We start from the raw sequence: 22,860 nt of genomic DNA, 5'->3' as shown, positions 1-22,860 counted from the left end.
CAAAGGAGCCAGTGGTTAAATGAGGAAATGGTCATTGGAAGCCCTGATGGTAGATGGACAGTGGAGGGTGGAATATGGGGCACAGAAGCTGAGGAGGGGCTTTGGGCAGGCTCAGAAAGGAGATTTCCGAAGGACTGGTTTGGGGAGACTCTGAAAACAGCCTTCACCTATTTTTTCATTGCGATTTGGGCCTCTCCATCTTTCAGTCTCTGTTCTTTTCTCTCAACGTCTCTGATCCTGCCCCTTCTTCATCTGCCTCTGTAGAGTGACCTAAGGTACCTGCAGTCCTGGGAGGTGGTGAGGTTGGCTCCAATGAGAAGGGACAGAGGTCTTGCCTGAAGCCACTGATATGAAACAGCCAAGACTATACCTAAAGGTCATCCCTGATGAGTAAATCCACTTGTACTAATGGTGGGGACAGCCAGCCAGTGCTTCTCCTGCTTAGTCTGGGGAAGCTTCCAGGAGGAAGTGGCTGGTGAGCAGGCAGTGGGCTGGGAGAGAAAGGGAATTCCAGGGACTTGAAGCAGAGCAGCTGGAATGAAGGGGAGAAGAGACGGATGAAGGAGGCAGCACGGACGTCCTGAAGTAGGGTTTGATAATTATCCTGTGCATTTTTCATAGCTCATGTACTTCCAAGGAATGTTGATCTTTTCTCTTACTGTATCATCACACTCACTTTATGAGGAAAAGATATAATAATGACACCCTTCCCCCAACCACGGAAGTAAAAACTAAGCTCAGAGAAAGGGCTTGTCTTGGGGCAGGGTGCTGGTGGCGAGGCCTTCCTCCAACAACATCACATAGGTCCTTGTGGCCTGCACCTCCTCCCAATCCTGCACCACCCAGCTTGTGGAACCTTACTCATGTCTAGGTTGGAAGGAAATCAGCTTTGCTAGTAGTATCTGAATATTCTGGTCTTAATACCTTGATTAGCAGCTTTTTGAAACAAGAATGGATTGCTTTGGATTTTCTGGGTCCCTAAGGACCAAAATAGTAGGTGGCCCGCAACCAGATGAAGAGTGTGTAGGGAAGCGTGGTCCAGGCAGAGGGAAGAATGCATGTAGGATGCTGGGCTGGGGAGCGTGGTGTGCTAGAGCAGAGGTGTATGGCGGGACCCTAGGGAGCCAGCAGGAGAGGGGGTGGAGACTGGCGGGGCAGTATGCAGGGTCCCAGCCCGAGAGCCATGGGAGCCCCATAAGTTTGTGCTCTTGAGGGTGTCATGGCCAGATGGATGTTTTGTAAGGACCCCTGGCTGCCTCTTGGGGAACAGGGACAGGGAGTAGGGAGACCTGTTAGGAGGGCATTGCCGTCCCCCAGGTGAAGGAGGCTGAGAGCTGGCACTAGGGTGGGACTCGTGGAGGGGTGAAGAACAGAGGGGTTTGGCAGATATTTCAAGGGTAAAATTTATAGGATTGGTACCAAATTGGATATGGGGCATGAGGAAAAACGGCTATCAAGGCTGCTTCTGGATTTCCAGCTCGTTGACTGTTTGATGGAGCATTTGCAGGAGCAGGAAATGCTGAAAAAGAATCCTGTTTTGGAGAAGATTATATGTTTGGATTTGGGCATGTTGACTTTGAGGGGCTGGGAAACATCCAAGTATAGATGCTGAGCCAGCAGGGGAATGTGTGGACCTGGTGCCTGCAGGAGAGCAAGAGTTAGAGTGAAACTTGGGCATCGTCAGCAATAGGTGACAGTGAAGGTCTCTGGAATGGATGAGAATGCCCAGGGAGAGAGCTGGAACATGGAGAAAGGCCCAGGCCCCAGCCTTGGGGTCATCCATCTCCTCAACCCAGACATGGGTAAGCCATGCCCCCACCCTCATGGCATTGCAGTCATGAACACCCAAGGATCTGTTGTTCAAGGCAGCGTGGAAGGAGAGCCAAGGCAACGGTGAAGGAAGGAAAGAGTCTTTCCAAATGGGTGACACGTTCCACAGGCTGTGTACGACGGCCTTTCTTTCTAATTGACCTCATTCACCTCTTCTAAGCTTCTTAGGGAGTTCTCAAGGTGTGTGCTCACCTGCCCCACCCTTCCCCTTCCTGAGGGCAGGCGTCATTCATGTTCCCCTCGGCCTTCCTCTCACGTCTGAAGGTGGCTCCCTTGTGTCTTTATTGCCTGGAGTGCCTCTCCAGAGCTGGGACAGCTGGGATGGCTGAACCGTGTGCTGTGCTCTAATCACTTGTGGGGAGAGGGAGAGAAGGGAAGCAGAGTTCCCAAGCAGCCGGATCCGTGTGTCAGAGAGCGAGCCGGGGGAGCAACTGTGATGGCTAGTGAGGGCCCTGAATGTCATCCTCAAACTCCAGGTGGCACCTTTAGGGGATGGTGGTTCCTGGACAGCAGCTGGACCAAAGCTTTGCATTGCCCTTGAATCTGAGCTACTCTGAGCCACAGGTGCAAATCTGAATGTAGCTGCCAGGGCAGGGTGGCCCTTGAGTGAACATCATCTTTATCATGTGCCCCAGTGATGTATCCATTGGTCTTGAGCTTTTTAGACATGCATCTAGAGGTTTCAAGGTCTTCTCTGGGGTAGAGTCCTTCTGTTCCAAGTTCTGTTCTCAGGTACTTGGGGGACAGGCATGCAGGAAGGCACAAGGGAAGTGGGAGGAGGTGAGATTGGGCACAAGGGAGGAAGCCCCTTTTTTAGAGCCCTAAGCCTGAGCCCCATCACATGTAAACCAAAAAATATCTGCGACAGGCCTCAATCAATTTAGTTTATTTTGCCAACATTAAGGATGTGGTTGGAAGAGAGGTCTGTGTCTTTCTCCAAAGATAGTTTTGAGGGCTTCAATATTTAACGGGGAAAAGCAGGCTGCGGGGGAGAGAGGGAGGCTGTGGGAATCTTCATGTTGCAAGAGAAAAGGAGCAGTTAGGGAATTATCAATGATGTATTCATCTTGCGCTTTGGACAAGGTGAATATAGAGTAGCTGCCTGTGGAGCTATCTAGCCTTTTATCTGTAGCTGTCTGCTTAGGAACAAAAGGAAAGGCAGCGTCTTGCCTGACTCAGCTTTCAGCTTAATATTTTCCTTTCGGCAGAGTGATATGGGGTCCTGAGTTTTCATTTTCCTCCCACAAGGCGTGCCCACGCCTGCCCTTCTGTGCTGTCTCCCTAGGGAGTGCCTCCCCTGCCTCCCGGCCTTTCAGAAGCTACCCACCCTCCAGGACCCAGCTCTGGCTCAATTACCCCAGAAGCCGACTTTGACTTAGTCCTTCTGGTCTCCCACAGTGTGGACTAGAGCCCACAGTATAGAAAGGAATGATGAAAGCTTTCCTCTGCTGGTTACAATTGTGTTTCCTGCATGTCAGCTCTATCTTCATAAAGAGATTATGTTTCTCAAGTGCAGGGGCCGAATGTTCTAGGCCCCCTGAAACTGCGCTGGAGGGCTGAGCACCTAAGGGGCTGCTCCACAAGTTGGCAAAGGGCCAGGAGTTCTGTTTCAACAGACCAGTAGAGTTGCCTTTTGTTCATTCATTCACTGAGCAGGTGCTTAGGGCTGAGTTGGAGGCATAAGGTGTTATTTCTGCTCACTTGGAGGTTAAAATGCAAACACTAACAATTCTAATCACAGCCTTTGATCACATGCCGTCAGGCTAATCACTGCTCTGGGTGCTTTGCAGGCATTATCTCTTATTCTCATTCTCACTGCAATCCTGCAAGTTTGAGATTCTCATTTTACAGCTAGAGAACAAGCACAAAGAGTTCATAGAGCTGGCAAGTGGCAGAGCTGAGGTTTAAGCCTGGGCACTGGCTGTGTTGCTTTGCTAGGAAGTGTTTCTCAGAGGAGAGAATAGATTGAGTCTGACCTGCCCTGAGACCTTGGCAACTCATGGTTCCAGGGGGGTCTGTGCAAAGTGCAGCTGGAGTATCTACTCTCTCAGTTCCCTCCAATTCTAACATGTGGTCATTCCATCACCTACTGGGGACCTTTCCCTTCAGGGGAGACACTGGAATTTTTCTGAAGTAGTCCTGCATTCCTGCCGAGAAGGGGCTGCGGACCTCTGGGGCCTGGGTAGAGGCAGCAGGTGCGTGAGGACCCTGAAAGGACACTGGAGGATAGTCCTTTGTTCAGTTGTTCAGAGGGCCCCCTTGGTCTGTCCTTGCTCTCTCCCCGAGGGAGGTGGGGACTGGCCAGGGTGCCGGCTGGTGCTGCTGCCACGGGAGAGGCCCAAAGCCTAAGCCTTTGGTATTAATTCAAGGTGTCTCTCCAGGCAGTGCCCCCCCACCACCCTGGCTTGCTCGATGCCACCCCTTTCTTGTCTGGGAATTATGAGAGATTATGACAGCCTTGATCTGAAGGAGCTCCTGCTGGTGGCTCCACGCTGTGTGTGCGTGTGTATGTGTGTGCGTGTGTGCGTGTGTGTGCGCGCGTGTGTGTGTGTATGTGTGTGCGTGCGTGTGCGTGTGCGTGCGTGTGTGTGTGCGCGTGTGTGTGTGTGTGCGTGCGCGCGCGCATGTGTGTGCAGTCAGGGGGCCGCACTTCCTTCTCCGTGCTCCCTCCCCTGTGGCCGGTGTGAACCTGGGTTTTAGGGACTAACCAAGAAGGCAGCTGTGAAGCAAAATGGGCCATTTTCTCAAGGCTAGTGTCTGAGTACACTCACTACCTCAGTGTCTTGGATTTCCTTCATCTGAGGCTGTTTTGCCTCCCTTGTCTTTCCCTCTCACAGATATCCCCCTGCTCCCTGGCTCCCCACGCCGGCCGAGCCCTCAGGCAGGGGCCAGAGGGGGCCAGGGCCCCAAACATGGACAGCAGTATCTCAAAATGCCAGGTCCCCGGGCCCCAGGTCTGCAGGGCAGTTCCAACAGAGATCCTGGCCAGCCCTGCGGTGGAGAGAGCACCCGCAGCAGCTCTGTGAGTACTGGGCGGGGATGGGGTGGGGGGATAGGCCAGCCCTGTTGGAGGCCCCCAAGGAGCCTCTGGTCCGGGGGATCCTCCAGTTGGGAGCACGTGTGTGCGTGAAAGAGAGAGGCCTAGGGTTTGGGTAGGGCCTTTTCTCTTCTGTCTCCAAGTCAGGTCCACTTTCCCAGTGCCCTGTTCTGGTCGGATGAGGGTCAAGAAAGGAAGAGGCATGGGACGCCAGTCGATGCTGCCAGTTGGTCTGCAGGCCCCCTGGTTCCCTCCTGCAAGCCTGAGCAACTGTCTTCTCTGCTATGGTGGCTCTGAGTCTCTCCCTTGTGCCTGGAGCTTCATCTGGTTGCCCAGGTGACCTCTCAGGTGGCTGCAGAGGCAGCTGGGTTTCAAACCAGTAATAAACAGGGAAACACCCACGGGGAGAGGCCGGTCCCTCCCCTGCTTCATCGTGTTCTCTCTCCTCCTCTTCTTTCCACCTCCCCACCTCTGGAGTGGAAGACAGCAGAACTCAGTTCCCCGCTGCTGTCTTTGACAGGGTCCTCACCAGTGGCTGGAGAGGAGGATGTGGGGCTGTGAATAGTGCCTGGTGAATTCCCGTGGGTGGGAGGGTAGGGGTCGGGTCTGGTGACTAGAAATTGGTCTTTGTTCCAATGGATCCAGAGAACCTGCCTGTGAGTATTCTGTGTTTAAATATGTAGTGTATTTGCAGGCAGAGGTGCAGATCTGCAAGGAGGTGAGCGTGTGTGGGCCATGGTGCCTGTGGAAGGGGGTGTGTGTGTTAGAGCACACTCGGGTAGATATGCGTGTACACAGGCCCCTTCACCTGTATGGTGCAGGAGTGCTGGTGCAGGGAGACAAGGGTAGAGGTGGCTGCATGTGCATTTGCAGGTGCTTGCATGTGTGTGTGCAGGCGTGGGCGTGTGTTTCTGTGTGTGGAGGCAGGAGGTGCGGTTGTGAGGGGTTTGCTGCTGCAGGTACAGTCTGTGTGTGAGTGTGTGTGTGCATGGATGCTGGAGCATGTGTGAAGGCACCGATGCCCAGACTGTCAACAGGTGGGTGGAGGGCTTTGCAAGCTGGCGTGACAGATTAACTTAGGCCATTCAGTCATTTTACTGGGGGCACTGGGGGCCTTTGGGCCTGAGGGGCTTGCTTCTGAGTCCGTTTCCCTGAGCCCAGAGCATAGATCAGCCTCCTCTGTTTCTCACCCCTTACTCACCAGACCTTGCCCTGCCTCTCCTCTCTCTCTGGCCAGGTCATCAACAACTATCTGGATGCCAATGAGCCTGTGTCCTTGGAGGCCCGTCTTAACCGCATGCACGTCCATGACAATCAGAGGAAGGTCGACTATGTGCTCGCCTACCACTATCGGAAACGCGGGGCGCACCTGGCCCAAGGCTTCCCTGGCCACTCGCTGGCTATTGTCTCCAATGGGGAGACAGGCAAGGAGCCTCATGCTGGGGGCCCGGGTGACATTGAGCTGGGGCCGCTCGATGCCCTGGAGGAGGAGAGGAAGGAGCAGCGGGAGGAATTTGAGCACAATCTGATGGAGGCTGGACTGGAGCTTGAGAAGGACTTGGAGGTGAGTCAGGTGGGTGGCCAGGGACTTGGAGATGGAATGGTACCACAGAACCGGGCTCCTAGTGAGCAGTGCCACCTGACAGAGAGCCTAGGCTTTATTCTGGCAGGTGGACTTTTTTTCCTGCTGGAGAAACCAGATTTTGTTTGTTTCTTTTTTTTTTTTTAATTTTTTTTGAGATGGAGTCTCGCTCTGTCACCAAGGCTGGAGTGCAGTGGCGTGATCTTGGCTCACTGCAAGCTCCGCCTCCTGGGTTCCTGCCATTCTCCTACCTCAGTCTCCCGAATAGCTGGGACTATAGGTGCCCGCCACCATTCCCGGCTAATTTTTTTGTATTTTTTTTTTAGTAGAGACGAGATTTCACCGTGTTAGCCAGGATGGTCTCAATCTCCTGACCTTGTGATCCACCCGCCTCAGCCTCCCAAAGTGCTGGGATTACAGGCATGAGCCACTGAGCCTGGCCTGGAAAAACCAGATTTTCTTGCCAAGGACTTGAGAAAGAGTCTTGTGTTGCTAGTGGTCCTGATTAGGGGATTCCAGATAGTAGTGGTGGGGTGGTGGTGGTGTGCCAATCTGTTCTTTGGGAGTTGGGAGTTAGCCTAGTTAGACATTAAAGGCAAGAAATTTCTTCTTGACATTCTCAGGCCACATCTGGTGGCCTTCTCCATATGGTTTCCTTGGGAGGAAAACCTACTTTCCTTGTTGAATTTTGGAATAAAATTCCTCTATATCAGTCTCATTCACTAAGGAATGCACTTGTCTGGGGTCCCCTGAGGGAGCTGATTTGAGATGTATTTGGAAACTGAGTTGGGACATACATAGGACATATTTTATCAACCTATAAGCTATAGATACTCTCACCTCTGGTCAGTGCAAGGGAATCCATGGAAATCCATTCATACACATATCCACCCATCCATCCATTCATCCACCCATCTGTCCACCCACCCATGCATCCATCCATCCATCCATCCATCCATCCATCCATCCATCCATCCATCCATCCATCCATCCATTTATCCACACCACAGTGATCCTTTAAAAATGACCTTCCCTTGCCAGGTGAGGTGGCTCACGCCTGTAATCCCAGCACTTTGGGAGGCCGAGGCAGGCGGATCACGAGGTCAGGAGATCGAGACCATTCTGGCTAACACGATGAAACCCTGTCTCTACTAAATATACAAAAAATTAGCTGGGTGTGGTGGTGGGCGCCTGTAGTCCCAGCTACTCGGGAGGCTGAGGCAGGAGAATGGCATGAACCCGGGAGGCGGAGCTTGCAGTGAGCCGAGATTGCGCCACTGCACTCCAGACTGGGAGACAGAGTGAGACTCCGTCTCAAAAAAAAAAAAAAAAAAAAGACCTTCCCCTGCCATCACCCCCAAACTCATTCCTGCCCTTCCCACCCTCCCTACCCTCCTCCAGGTCATGGGCCTCATCTTGGGTGTGGGCTGATCACCTTGACCTCAGGTCTTTGTGCTATTGCCCTCTCTGCTTTGGGCACTCTTCCTCAGACCTGTGCATCACATTCCCTCTGTTCAGGTCTCTGCTCAAATGTCACCTCCTTCCTGACATCTTCCCTGACCATCCTAGCCAAAATACCCCCACCCCGTCCCTCTCTGTCCCTCGATCCTGCCTTACTTTTCTTCATCACACTTAGCATTGCCACCTGGAATAACAACGATAGACCTTTTTTGTTTGTTTTTTATCTGTGCTCCCACTAGCTTCATGAAGGCAGAGATCTTGTTTGGTTCGCTGCACATCCCCAGCACCCAGGACAGACTCTGGCACATATAGGTGCTTAATAAGTGTCAGCTAGGTATATGAGTGACCTCCCTGAACCTCAGGTCCCTTATCTGCAAAATAATAGTTGCCTTACTGGGTTATACTTAAACATGCCTCATCATTAGATGGGGCAATGAAAATTTCAGCACAATGTCTGGTACATAATAGGTGCTCAATAAATGCTCATTATGATGATTTTAAAAGGTGTCATGCTGAGGCTTGAGGTGCCATTTTCATCAGAAGTTTGCCTGATAAGATTTAAGTTGGCTGGGTGCGGTGGCTCATGCCTGTAATCCAAGCACTTTGGGAGGCCGAGGCTGGAGGATCATGAGGTCAAGAGATCAAGACCAGCCTGGCCAATATGGTGAAACACTGTCTCTACTAAAAATACAAAAAGTTAGCCAGGCGTGGTGGTGCTTGCCTGTAGTCCCAGCTACTTGGGAGGCTGAGGCAGAAGAATCGCTTGAACCCGGGAGGTGGAGGTTGCAGTGAGCCCAGATTGTGCCACTGCACTCCGGCCTAGGCGACAGAGGGAGACTCTGTCTCAAAAAAAAAAAAAAAAAAAGATTCAAGTTAATGCTCTCCTCAAACTGGAAGGGATCCCCAGAGGTCATTCATCCTTTCCTTTCCCTCATCCCTAGGCAGAATGGCGTGTGGCCTGACTCATGCCTCGTGGTGCTGGCCTGTGCTGCCTTGCCAGACCTTTAAGGCAGAAGATATTCTTCTTGGGTTAGTCTTTCCACCCATGTAGGAAGAGGGTGCTCTCTTAGGGATGTGTTAGGCTTCCTTGCTGTGGGAGTGCTGATTTTTACTTTTTGAAACCTGAAGCCACTTGGTGGCTCCAGCTGGAGTCTGCTAACATGGTGTCTCCAAGGTAAAGATGCATTCTGAGCTCCAGGAACTTACCAGTGTGGGAGCTGCAGTGCATACCTCTGTTGTTGGGTCTTAGGGAGCAGAGGCCAGGGCTTCACTCAGCTGCTCAGTTGGGAAGCAGTGCTCAAGAGGGTGAGCTCTTAAGGCCAATTACATATGTTCACATTCCGGGCCTGACTTACTTAGCTCATGACCTTGGGCAGGTTACCTCATCCTTTTGGTAAAGCTTCCTGGTCTATAAAAAGGAAATAACAGGGCTGGGTGCAGTGACTCACATCTGTAATCTCAGCACTTTGGGATGGTGAGGCGGATGGATTGCTTGAGGTCAGGAGTTTGAGACCAGCCTGGCCAACACGGTGAAAACCTGTCTCTACTAAAAATACAAAAAATTAGCTGGGTGTGGTGGTGCGCATCTGTAGTCACAGCTACTCTGGAGCCTGAGGCAGGAGGATTGCCTGAACCCTGGTGGAAGTTGCAGTGAGCCAAGATGGCACCACTGCACTCCAGCCTGGGTGACAGAGCAAGACTCCGTCTCCAAAAAAGAAAAAAGAGAATAATAATAACAGTACCTTCTTCACTGGGTTATTATGAAGATGAAACAAGGTAACTAAATAAAGTACCTAGAACACTAACAAAGAATATTACTGCTATTATTATTATTTACAGTTGCCAGGTTTAGCAAACAAAAATGCAGCATGCCTAGTTAAATTTGAATTTCAGTTCAACAATGAATACTTTTTTTTTCTTAGCATGTACAATGAAATATTGGGGACGTACACTAAAAATTATTTACTGTGGATCTGAAATTAAAATGTAACGGTCCTGGCCACCTTAATGCTACTCTCAACACCACTGCCCATCTCGGCTGCCCCTGTCTCCCCACCATGCTTCATTCTGGTTTCTGTCAGATGTTCCCCGCTTTGGCTGGGAATTTGGAGGGCAAAGAGATGGCTCTTGGGACTGATCAGTGTTAGACTGGGGTCCTGGGTTGTTGTTCCTGTTGTATAACCACCCAGACTCCTCCCTCTCAGCCCCTACCCATGGCTTCAAGGCCACTCGACACTTCTTCATGAGGCTGGCACAGCCTCTCCCAGCGTCCCTGTCATCAGAGCCTCCACCTTTCATTGTGGCCTGCTGTCTTGCAGTGTTGTCTCTGTCTTCCAAAAGATAGTTATTATGATCAGTGTTGGGACCTCGCGTGCAAAGCGTTGAGTTTACTCTACTTTTCAGCCATGGCACATTACTGTCACTGGTCTGCACAATAACTCTTGGGTTATTTATTTAAATCTCCCTCTGACTCTGCACTGCCTGCTACCTCGCAGGCAGTCATTCCAATGCATCATCGTTCTGGAAAAGATATAGTGTTTTTTTTTTAATTAAAAAAAATACTTTATTGTATAGAACAGTTTTAGACTTACAGAAAAATTGGAAGATTGTACAGAGAGTTTCCATCTACCCCATTCCCAGTTTCCTGTATTATTAACACTTTACATTAATAGGATACATTTGTTACAGTTAACTAATATTGACACATTATCATTAACTAAAATTCACACTTTATTCAGATTTCCTTATTGCTGCCTTTTTTTTTTTTTTTTTTTTTAACCTGCTACGATTTTTCTATTCAGAGTTGTCAGGTCTCCTTAGACTTCTCTTGGTGGTGACAGTTTCTCAGAACTGTATGCATTCTTAATTTACATAGAAGATACTATTTTATAGCCCATTCTGTTTTTCACTTTTTTCTCTGGCACTTTATTTTTCAGATCCATTCATATTCTGCATGTACATTGATTCCATTATTTTATTTTTATTTATTTTTGAGACCAGGCCTCACTCTGTCACCCAGGCTGGATTGCAGCAGTGTGATTTCAGCTCACTGCAGCCTCAACTTCCCAGGTGCCAGTGATCCTCCTGCCTCATGCCTCAGCCTCCTGAGTAGCTGGGACCACTCGTGTGTGCCAACATGCCCAGCTAATTTTTGTATTTTTTGTAGAGACGGGGCTTCACCATGTTGCCCAGGCTGTTCTTGAACTCCTGACCTCGAGAGATCCACCCACCTCAGCCTCCCAAAGTGCTGGGATTAGAGGGGTGAGCCACAGTGCCTGGCCAGACTCCATTATTTTAATGAGTGAGCCGTTTGCAGCCACCACAGTGTACCTAGTCACTCCCCTAGTAATGATGAACACTTAGGTTGCTTCCAGTTGTGTGCCACTGCAGAAAAGGATGGAGAATGAATCGTCGCCTCCTTTGGGGCCAGCATTCTGTGATATCCGCCGCTCCCTCCATGCCATGTTGGTGTTAAACCGTGCTTGGAGATTCATCAGCTGGAGCCTGTGAGGTTCTGAACAACTTCTCACCACGTTAAGACGCTTGGCCTTGGCTGTGAGCGGCAGCCTGGAATGGGGGCCTCACAGGAGAAGGGAGACTTGCTTGACCGCACCTGGTGGCAGTCTGGAGTAGGTGCGGTGGCCCCACCTGCTCAGCTGTCCCACCCTTCTGAGCTGGGCTATCTTTTAGGCTCTGGGTTCATTGACTTGAAGGCAAATGGAGAGCAATGGGTTCCTATCAGAGACCCATTAAAAATGATTCACTTAGCCTTACAGATCAAAAGAACTTCGCATCCACTGAACTCTGTTTGAATATCAGAGAATTCACTTCCCACCCTCCTTGATACCTGGGCATGCTTTTGACAGGATGATAATTGGTGCATACCTTCCATTTGGCATTTCACTTTTTCATTTTTTGTGCATATTTCCATGTATTGATGTTGTCCATGTTCATGTTTTAAAGACAATTCAGTATTTTATCAAATGTCTTTATATGTCATTTGATAAAATACTAAATTTTCTTTCAAGTATGAACATTTGCTTTCTTAGTTTGACCATTTCATTAGAATTTCATTTAAAGACATCGTTGGAGATGCTTACGGGTGACAGAGACATCTGCACCTTCACTACCAATTCATATAAATGAGGGCCACCTGTTGGTGCTGTGCATTGCGTCAGAGTGGGAGGCTAATTTAAGCAGTTCAGGAGACTGCCCCAGCCTTGAGTGTCCAGAGAGTTCCCTGTAGTCCTGGTGGGACTGCGAGTGGGTGAGCTGAACAGGCTCTGACACAGCTCTGGGGAGGTCTGGTCGGCCCACCTCCTCCCACTCTCTCTTAAAGAAACCTCCTGCTTTGACCCAGAGAGCGAGCAGGGCAGAGGCAGAGACTCACGTGCATGGGTGTCACCAGGGGTACCTGAGGGAGGGGTCTGAGAACCAGGCACAGTGCAATCCTGTGGAAGCCAGGGGGGCATGTTTGTAGACTTTTAGTTAAAGACCTTCTCTCACCTTGCAGGCCCTGAAATCCTAGCAGACATGGCCCCAAGCTTCATCCTTGCGGGCAGCCAGATAGCTGAAATTGGAAATGGAGAAGACGGCATGACAGGGAGGGCAGGTGCCCCCTTACTAGGGGCTGGCTTTCTTGAGATTGGGGGACCAGGGAACTGATAGCAGAAGTTGGCTTTAAAATTCAGCATGGCCTGGCATCGCCAGCAGGTCTGCGGGCTGTTCTTGGGAGGGACAGCATACCATCAGGGAAGCCTGGGGGCCCACAGCTGCTTTCGGGAGGTGGAGCTCCCCTCTCTGTCTCGGTATCAGGTGCAAATCCAGGAATGGCCCAAATCCTTTCTCTGCAGAGAGGAGACTCCCTCCTCCTATGCCATGAGATGTCTCTGACCCCTGACTCCTCACCCTGTAGGTCTGGCAGAGCCTGGATGTCTGGCATCTCAACCTGAATTGCAGCACTGAGACAAAGGGGGATAACTTGGGTGTGTGACATCGTGCCCTCCCAGTGAGGCCCATTTAGCGGAGAGGACTGAGAAAATCAGAATGTCGCCTCACTTTCTTTCTTTTTTTTTTTTTTTTGAGATGGAGTCTCACTGTGTTGCCTAGGCTGGAGTGCAGTGGTGCAATCTTGGCTCACTGCAACCTCCGCCTCCCGGGTTCAAGTGATTCTCCTGCCTCAGCCCCTTGAGTAGCTGGGATTACAGGTGCACAACACCACTTCTGGCTAATTTTTGTATTTTTAGTAGAGGCAGGGTTTCACCATGTTGGTGAGGCTGGTCTTCAGCTCCTGACTGTGTGATCCACCTGTCTCGGCGTCCCAAAGGCTTCACTTTCTTAAAACCAGCTGCCACTGTTTCTCGGGCTCTGTCGCTATCCCACTTTCCCACCTCCTTTTCAGGAAGAGGTGGGGGTGGCTTTCAGAAATTCTGTCTTTAGAGTGAGATTTAATCTATAGTTTTAAGGAAGAAAACGGACTTTTCTGAGTGCCTTTTGTGAGCCTCATCACGTGTGGTTTTGCTTTCACTTGTGCTCATTTAGTCTTCATGAATACCCTGCAAGGGGGTGTTATTCCCATCTTGGAGGAGAGAGGCTGAGTGGCCTGGCCAAGGTCACACTGCCACTAAGGGGTCCTGCTGGGATTTGAACCCCGTCTGAGCTTTGGAGCTTCTGGGATCCTTGTCATCCCGAGGAGAACCAACCAAGCACTTTATAGTAGTTTTCTCTTCCTCCCTCCCCAGAATTTACGGAGATTCTCTGCAGAGGCCAGCAGTTACGTATTCAAAGCGGGACTGATTTATGGAGTACCTATTCTTCCTTTCCAGAAGGAGCGTGTGGCACCAGGGCCGCGAGCCCACTGGACTCTGGGCTTTTTGCCCTCACTGGAGGCTGCTCTGTGGCCTCTGAAGCACAGGCTGGCCCTGGCTGAACATTTTTTGGGACCCAGATCAGTCCTTTGCCTCACAGGGCGAACACTCAGACTTGCCGCTGTCTTCATCACTCTTACCTGTATAAAACTTGTCTTGATGCAGTTCTCCTCTTATAATTCTCAAGTCTGGCTTGGTTTTGCTTTGCTGGGGAAACTAGGGCTTAGGAAAACCTTGCTGTTTGGTTTTCCAGGGTGACAGCATCGCCTGGAGGCCTTCCTGCCCATTGCTCTGTCTTGGACATCCACAGAGGGCAGGCTGCTGGTGCTGGATCGGGGAGTGGTGTATTTCTATAGGATGGGGATCTCCAGGCCCCCATTGACTCCATTATAAAATGAGGCTATTTTCTCCTCTGGAGTGGGATGGGGGCTTGTGTTCCTAGGAAAGGATATAGCAAATGCAGGGAAAATGCAAATATGGGTTTTAATGATGCCCTCATCTCTACTGTTTATTCGTGATGCTGCCATGCTCTCCTGAGTGTAGGAACAGTTATGCCGCTGCTGCTCACACTAATGACTGGGGAACATGTGATGATTTCCCCCTGGCCTTGGCTGTGTTCCTGTCCCACTTGTCCCACCCCGAGGCAGCAGGCTGGGACCTTGGGCTTTTCCCTTGCCTCTTTCCTACCCCGAGGGATCTTTGGGGAACACAACAAAGAACTCTGCAGGCCCTGCCTGCCCCTGGGACCGCACAGCTGAGAGAGAGAGGCACAGTAGGGCTGGCTGGATTTGATCTCAGAGGGGACGCCTCCGGGCAGCCTGGGGTGGGGATGCACAGGGAAAGCAGGGAGGGGCAAGGCAAGCCTCCAAGCCCCCAAATCCAGGTACATGTCTATTTCCATCTTCAAAGACTCTATAATGAAAACATTAACCTTCAACATTCTCCTCTGATGCTCATTTCAGCACCCCCCACCCCAACCTCCCCAACCCTGAGGAGGTTAGAGCAGCTGATGCCCTTTCTCACCGACTAGGAAACGTAAAGCACCTTGTCAAGCGGGCGAGTAGCAGGGCTGGGCCTTGAAACAAGGTCTCCTTGCTTCTGCTCCTCTTGTTCTTTATTCTCTTATACTCCCCAGGGGGTGGCGCTCACCCAGTCACAGAGATGAGCACTGTCCAGGTTTTGCACAAAACTGGGCAGTGGGTCTAGTGAGAAGCAGGCTGAGGGTTTACACGGAGGAGGAAGGGAGCTGGGTGTGGCTCTTTTCCAAGTCCTTTATGTCTGGAGTCTTTTACCAACTGACAGGGTGCTTCTGGAGATCTCTAGGATTCCTCAAAAGGGGCTGGAAGGAGGTTTCTGGGCTTTGATCTGCCATATCCCAAACTGCAGTACCAGATGGCACGGCTCAGCGAATGTCACGGTTGTCCTTGTCAAGGGTTTCTGGTCTGTGCATCACCTTAGCCAGCTGTGTGCTTTGCTGATTTTCTTTGTTACCAGGTGCCAACTGTGATGTGTGAGAAGATGGCATCATAGGACATTATAGTTGTAACAGCTTGAGATAATTTCTTTTAATTTCATCTTAGAGTGGGAACTGAAGCCCAGAGAGAGTATGTGACTGGCCCAAGGTCAGACTGCTGGTTAATGCCTTAATCAGATTAAATACTGACATTATAGAGTCTATGCAGACAAGCTAAGGGAGTCTGGCTTCCTTGCGCTAGTCTGTCTTCCTCCTAGCAAAGTTATTATCTCCCTATCCGACTGGTATTCCTGGTATGACTGTACCTGGTGTTCGTGGCTGGTGCCTGCCGTGATTCGCAATGTGTTATGCTGGTTGTTAAATATCTTGAATATCACCCGTGCTTCCTACTGTCATTCACATCAATGTCTGCATTTGGTGAAGAGAGACTCGGGGGACAGTTGGTCTCTATCTTGCTAATTATCCCTCTTCATGGCACTGCTAGATGTTTTGGGCTCTGAGACACACGTTGAGAAGGAAAGCCCTTCTGCATTCGTCACTTGATAAATTCAGGGTCTTTATTGGTCTGGGGCTGGTTGGGCAGTCACAGCAGCTGTAAAGCAGCTGCCAGGAGGGACCTGCCAGGCTCAGTCTCTGGCCCCTCTCTCCTGCTTTTCATGTAGCAGACATTTACTAAGCACCTACTAGGTGCTGGGTCCTGGGTAGGCTGGGAGCTGAGGATGCCGAGGTGAATAAGACATGGCCCCTGCTTTCAAGGGAAGCAGACCTGACCTGGGAGAATCAAATAGGGTCTAAAAGTGCAGTAACAGAGGTGAGAAAAGAGTCCTGGGAGGGTGACCAATGGTCTGACGGACTGGGAAGGCTTAACTCTGTTTGGAAGGTCTGGGTGAAATCACCTTCCCTCTCCCTGCCCCCAGATGCTGGGGTCCAGCAGGAGTGGGTGAGCTGTGTTTCCTACCCTTGTCAGATCTCCAGGAAGAATTCACCCTCAGGATGCTGAGATGCTGGCGTGGACTGTGCAAGTTTGAAAGGTTTAGCTGAATTGGGTGGTGTACATGGTAGACAGAGTCCTTAAGGCTTTGAGGTCTGAGGATGCAGAATGGTTATATCTGGGCTTGACAGATGATGAGGGTGGTTCTTGGGCCACTTCAGCCTTAAGTGTCCTCCTTCACTGCACACAGAGTCTCCCTGCTACCCCTGGACAGCTTCTTAGGGTGCTTATATCTGATAACTCCTGGGGCCATATGACAGCATCAAGGGTTCTTGAATCTTGAGGGTTTTGTGGATAGAATTCAGGGGTAGAATCCACAAACTCGAATGATAGAAAATTACATCTTTATTTTCATCAACATTTAACTGACATTTAGTATTTACTTCAATTAATGATATAGGCAAAAACCTAGATTTAGATGAGTTCCTATGACTGTCACTAATAGAAATAACACACAGAAGCCAGGTTCTGTGGCTCACACCTGTAATCCCAATACTTTGGGAGGCCTAAATGGGTGGATCCCCTGAGGTCAGGAGTTCAAGACCAGCCTGGCCAACATGATCGAAACCCTGTATCTACTGAAAATACAAAAATTAGCCAGGCTTGGTGGCACGTGCCTGTAGTCCAGCTACTCCAGAGGCTGAGGCACGAGAATCGCTTGAACCCAGGAGGCAGAGATTGCAGTGAGCCGAGATTGCGCCACTCACTGCACTCCAGCCTGGTTGACAGAGTGAGACTGTCTCAAAAAACAAAACAACAACAACAAACACATAGATTTGTATCACATCAAATTTGTTGCACAGATCTCGAAAACAAATTATGCTCATTTCTACTTAGAAATTATGCCAATTTTTAGATGTGTCTCTAGGTCTCATTATTTCATGTGTTAACAGAGAAGGAAGTCTATTACTATATCACAAATTTGTGTTTAACTATTTGGATAACTCTATTTCTATACATTTAGTCTCCTTATTGCCTTGGATAATTATTTTATACATTTAAAAACATTCTGAGTAGGGTCCATAGATTCCATCTTACTGTGCTGAGGTTCCGTTCCATGGCCACAAAATGCCTACAAGCCCTTGAACATATTCCCCAAAGCCTAGGAGAAGCCTTAGGTAGAGCATGGCAGTCCTGCCTGGCTGCTGTATGAAGGGAGATCAAATAGGAACGCCCACTGCCTGCTCTCTGGGCACGCACTGCCCAGAGAGGGCTCCTGAGGAGTCCTGCTGCAGGTGCACTTGTGGGGCACGGGATGGTGCTGGGCTCCTGTGTGCTGCTGTGCAGCTGCCTCTCCATGTGCACGGCTATCTGCGCTTTGGAAGCATGTCATTTAGTCCATGGTGTGCCTGAACCCAAGAAGGGAGCTGAGCACTGGAAGACCTGGGTTCTAGGACCTTGTCTGCTGCCAACTGGCTTCTCTCTGGATCTCGACTTCTATTCTGGAAAAAGAGAAGGTTGGGTGTGAAATCAGGGATTCTCCAGCTGTGTATCTGACAGTACTGTCTTCCCATGACTTGGACTAAGGTAGTCTATACCAAAATAAAAAAATTGATAATGTTTTTGCAATTTACTAAAAAGTAACGTGAATAAAGATAGTTTTCTCAATTTGCAGTTGTTCTAACATATCTTTTTGTTAAACCTTTGGAAGCTGTTACTCCTTGCCTGCCAGTAAGTACTTGTTGAGGGCAAAAGGAGTGGGTGAGAAGTGAGAGAATATTAATGGGAGCATGTGGAATTGGCCGATCATGTTTAATTTCTAGGCTTAGTTTGGGTTGTGGGTTTTTCTACAGAATTGTTCCTAGTTTTAATGGTGGAATTAAGCATGTCGGTACTTTAAGGACCTTTGTAAAGGATCTTGCAAACAGCATCATGACCTGTGCGTGTTCTCCTAGCTCCCACCAGTCTCCAAGGCCCCTTCCTGCTCTGCTATTTTGTGGACCTACAGCATGTAATGATGCATTCTGCTCAAAAGGCCGATGACTCTTGTTCTGAGTGGACTCATGAATCTGTGTGGAGTGAAGGCCATTCTCCAGAGGAGATAATGCTCCTGTTTACATTCAGGCACCAATACAAGCAATGGTGCACCCCACTTATTCCCTGCCTTCCCTGTTCTGTGCACACAATTGTAAGGGAAAACAAAGCAACAGTTACAATGGAAGCAAAAGGAAGAGCAGCTGTTGGGGCTGTTAGCTGTGTCACTGTCTGCTGAGCGGGACAGATGCACTTAGGAGGCCTCATCTTCTCTTACCTCTCTTGGCTTGCCCAGGAGCTTAGCTGAAGTCAGAGGGTTCCATGATGATTCATGGAAATTGCCATTTATGGCCTAATGGCTCCTAGGGAACCCTGGGTCCATTCTGATGTCTCCCAGAATGTGTTTACCATTCCTTGAGCATCACTGGGTTGGGAGTCTCGGCTACTGCAAACCACTCCACTGTGGCCAGCAGTTGGACTTTCTGTCCAGCCCAGCACCCTGGGCAGTCGGACTCTCGGCTTGGATAGGGTGACTGCTGGTATTCGTATTACTGCCTTGTTGAGTTTCCACTCAGGAATTGATTATTCTCAGGTGGTAAGGGCTGGGGTCTATTTGACTGTGGATATTTTAGCCAGTGTTGTTTATCTGTTCTTTCTGGGCTCTTCTAGCCCAGGGAACTTACACTTAGCTCATCCACAGGCCATTGGAGGGTGAAGGCTTCTCAGGCCTCAGAGAAGACCTGTGAGTCTTAGCACCTTTTCAGGAACAGGAAACAGAAGGAGTGGAATTTGATGGGTGTGCTATTCTGTTGTTCTGTGCAGACATGGGAGTCCCCAAAGGCTTCAGAGTGGAAGCCCCAGGGTCCTCGGAGCTGGTGTGGGTTTGCTGCTGGCTCTCTGCACACGCTGCCCGTGCGTGGTTACGAGTTTGTGTGTGTTGCTATGTACTGCTCTCACGGTGCATTGTGGAGTTGGGGAGGTTGCATTCAGACCAACTCAGGCCATGCCTGTGAGCAGGGTCTGGCATCCCAGCTCTGCCTGCTGAAGGCTGAGAGCATCAGTGGTATGTGTAGGAGCTGCCTTCCCCACTGGGCTCCCCAGGAGCATGATGTAGCAAGAAGAACTTAGGGTATGGAGAGTGAAGGGCCAGGTTCACTGATGTGTGTCTTTGTGCAAGGTTCTTAGCCATGCTGGGTCTATTTTCTTATCTGGGATCTGTAGCCCACACTGTTCATGGGCGAAATACTTCATGAATTATAATGTGTCATAAAATAAGCCAAAGTTGGCTCTCCCACCCTGTCTACCTTTGTGCTTCAATTTTCTTTTTTTTTTTCCCCCCACTTTATGGGCTGAGTTGAATTTCCTTCCTATTTTCTGAATGAATGAAACTGCCTGATGAGTGGATTAGGCATCCCTAAAGGGAGAAGGTGCAGAAGTTTACTGTCTTGTTAGGAAATTAGAAAATTCATGAACAGAGAGTTAACAGTTCAAGGCATATATGCCAATTGCCTCTTTTCTGGGCTCCCAGAGTAAAAGGTTTCACAAATACCAGTTATTTGAATACCATGATTATGAGTTTGAATACCACTGCTTACTAGATTCATAATTTTAGGCATAGCCATTTACTATCTGGACTATTATTTGCTGAATATTTTTGTTAAATTGGCTCACTTTTGAAACTTAAATTTATTTTAAAGGGAAATATTCTATCATTATCAGAAATGGAGAACCAATATCACTGGCCAACAGATAGACAATAATTATAAAGATAGGCACAACTGAAACAAAATGACATCATTCATTTCTAGCTGGATACTGTTGGCTGCAGGAGATCTGAGACTGGGGCCTGCTTATTCTTTGTTGAAAAGGAAGCTTAGCTAGCATCAGAGAGGTTAAAGACATATTGGAAACAAACGGAGACTTTATTTTTGCAGGATAATTGAAAAGGGACTTTCTTGTTATTTAAAAATGTTATTTGATGCTATGTTGCATCCATCCATCATCTAATGCCCCTCATTCTGTACTTGGGCAACATTACCAAAGCACCTAGTACACCTTCTAGAACTATGCTTGCCTCTGGATGGATTGAGGACTTTTAGAACAGAGACTGTGTCTTTCTGATTTATTTTTATTTCTATTTATTTTATTTTTTTATCTTTATTTATTTATTTATTTTGAGACAGAGTCTCACTCTGTCACCAGGCTGGAGTGCAGTGGTGTGATCTTGGCTCGCTGCAACCTCCGCCTCCCGGGTTCAAGTGATTCTCCTGCCTCAGCCTCCCGAGTAGCTGGGACTACAGGTGCGCACCACCATGCCCAGCTAATTTTTGTATTTTTAGTAGAGACTGGGTTTCACCATGTTGGCCAGGATGGTCTCGATCTCTTGACCTCGTGATCTGCCCGCCTTGGCCTCCCAATGTGCTGGGATTACAGGCGTGAGCCACTGCACCCGGCCTTTATTTTATTTCTGAAAAATAGAGATAGGGTCTTGCTATGCTGTTGACCAGGCTGCTCTTGAACTCCTGGCCTCAAGTGATCCTCCCATCTCCCAAAGTACTGGGATTACAGGTGTGAGTCACCATGGATGGCCTCTTTTTTTTTTTTTTTTTAACAATGTGTGACACATTGATAGTATAATAGCCTTTAGTGCTGTTTGTTGAATGATTCAAAGCATAACGCATAGCAAAGATAATATGTTGTAGAGTTGCTCCAGGGAGGCAGAGATGCCCAGGAGCTTGAGTTGACAGGGAAGGCCAACTGGAGAGGAAGCCCTTGGTGCCTTCTCCTAGCCCTGCCCCCACTTATAGCAGCCTGGGATCTCTGTGCATCCTTTTCCTGCACTGAAACCTTCTCCGATTCCTGCCTGGCATTCAACAGCAGTATTGCCTTTGGTTCTCCCATCTCCTTCCTCAGTCTGGGAAGAAAACACCACAGCAATCTGCAGCCCGCTCAGAGCCACCCACCCTGAGGAGACACCCGAAGAGAGCAAAGCTAGAAGCCGGGGTGGGATGAAGGGATGGGGGAGAGAAGGTGAGAGAGAGGAGACCTGTGGGGTAAACCTGAGTCCCTGAACAGGCTGTCCTCTGGTCCAATGTTTTGGGGATTTGGTGAGCTGTTGGGGAAAGAGGTTGAGCCCTGGGGTGTTAACAGATTTTTTTCTATCTTTCCACCCTTCCTTCTTCTCTAGTTCTGGCCTTCTCTTCTTTCTTTCAACCCTCTCTGGCTCTGTGCCATTGGGCAGATTCCAAGGTCATAGTGATTACTGTTGTCATGGACTTGGATTTGTCATGGGCTCTTCAGAAAAAAGACACAGACATTATTTCCTAGGGACAGTGTGTCAGGAACTGTCTCCTTGTCCTGAAGGCTTCTCTGGTGGTGGGATCTTACTTTTCCAGTCATCAGGAATTTCCTATTCAGTGTTGCCAGGAATACCTGCTCTCTCTTTCCTGCCACTGGGGCCTCATGAATCTTGGGCACCTCCCTCTCTGATCACTGTACTTTTCTGCTTTTGAAGTTATTAGTAATAAGAGATGCTCCGCTTGTAATCCCAGCACTTTGGGAGGCCAAGGCGGGCAGATCACGAGGTCAGGAGATCGAGACCATCCTGGCTAACGTGGTGAAACCCCGTCTCTACTAAAAATACGAAAAAATTAGTTGGGCTTGGTGGCGGGTGCCTGTAGTCCCAGCTACTCGGGAGGCTGAGGCAGGAGAATGGCGTGAACCCAGAAGGCAGAGCTTGCAGTGAGTCGAGATCCCACCATTGCACTCCAGCCTGGGTGACAAAGCGAGACTTCATCTAAAAAAAAGAAAAAAGAGAGATGCTTCTACCGTGCTAGCAACATAAAGTAACTCATTTAATCTTTAAGACCACTCCATGAAGCATATACTACCACTGCCCCTATTTTGCAGATAAGAAAACCAAAGTTACATAACTTGATCAGGGTCATCCCAGCACTGCCCCCTGAGGTGGTGGGGGAGCTGACATTCCACACGGTCCTCCCTGCCAGAGCCCCAGGTGGCTCCAGGCGCCACACGGCCCTGACACGCAACAGCCCCTGGTGCTCCCTTCAGTTCTTTCGGCGTCATCCCCCAGTCTCATCCCCCTGGGAACCCTTGCTGCCAGAGACGGATTCAGACCCTGAGCCTGAGCTCTCAGTCGCTGCCACGTCCTCCCTCTCCAGGGATGAGGTTCCTGCCATCTGAGCTTGGCATGGGGAATGGGGAGTCCTAGAGTCCACTGTTTGGATTGTCAGCCACTTAAGAAAGTTCAGGGGAGGAGAAGAATACCTCTGAACTTGAGAGTATCCTCTTCTTATCATTTTGTTCCCTGTTCCCTTTGTTCTGCTGATCCTGTCTTCCCTCCTATCAGCCTAGGTGGGAGGTTGTGGGTTGGGGAAGAGCTGGATCCCTGCAGATACCTTTTAATTACCCTTGGGCTGTGTTTGTGGTGAGAATCAATCTGCTCAGGACTGCCCCTGAGACAGGTGTATGGGTCTGGAGCCAGCCGGCAGGGGTGAGAGGTAGCAAGGCTTCCCAGGGGGAGCAAGGCTAGAGGATGACGCTGTGAAATTTGAAGATTGGGAAGGAGCATCAGGTGCTGTGGCGTGTCAGGGCCTTATGGTGCCTGGAGCCACCTGGGGCTCT

The 22,860-nt window shown here is 49.6% G+C and overlaps 1 protein-coding gene across 2 annotated transcripts in view; it reads left to right on the top strand.

The window, feature by feature from the left end:
• ANO2 (anoctamin 2) overlaps window positions 1–22,860 on the top strand; it is a 395,453-nt gene that overhangs the window by 19,155 nt on the left and 353,438 nt on the right. For both annotated transcript variants that reach the window (XM_054444248.1, XM_054444249.2), the window contains 2 exons: window positions 4,668–4,852; window positions 6,105–6,431. In XM_054444248.1, the coding sequence (XP_054300223.1) occupies window positions 4,668–4,852; window positions 6,105–6,431 (512 nt within the window). The remainder of the gene's footprint in view (window positions 1–4,667; window positions 4,853–6,104; window positions 6,432–22,860) is intronic.

The sequence above is a fragment of the Pongo pygmaeus genome, chromosome 10 (assembly GCF_028885625.2).
Source record: "Pongo pygmaeus isolate AG05252 chromosome 10, NHGRI_mPonPyg2-v2.0_pri, whole genome shotgun sequence".
NCBI lineage: Eukaryota > Metazoa > Chordata > Mammalia > Primates > Hominidae > Pongo > Pongo pygmaeus.
The sequence above is the reverse complement of the archived record's forward strand: the minus strand, read 5'-3'. Positions and strand labels throughout refer to the sequence as shown.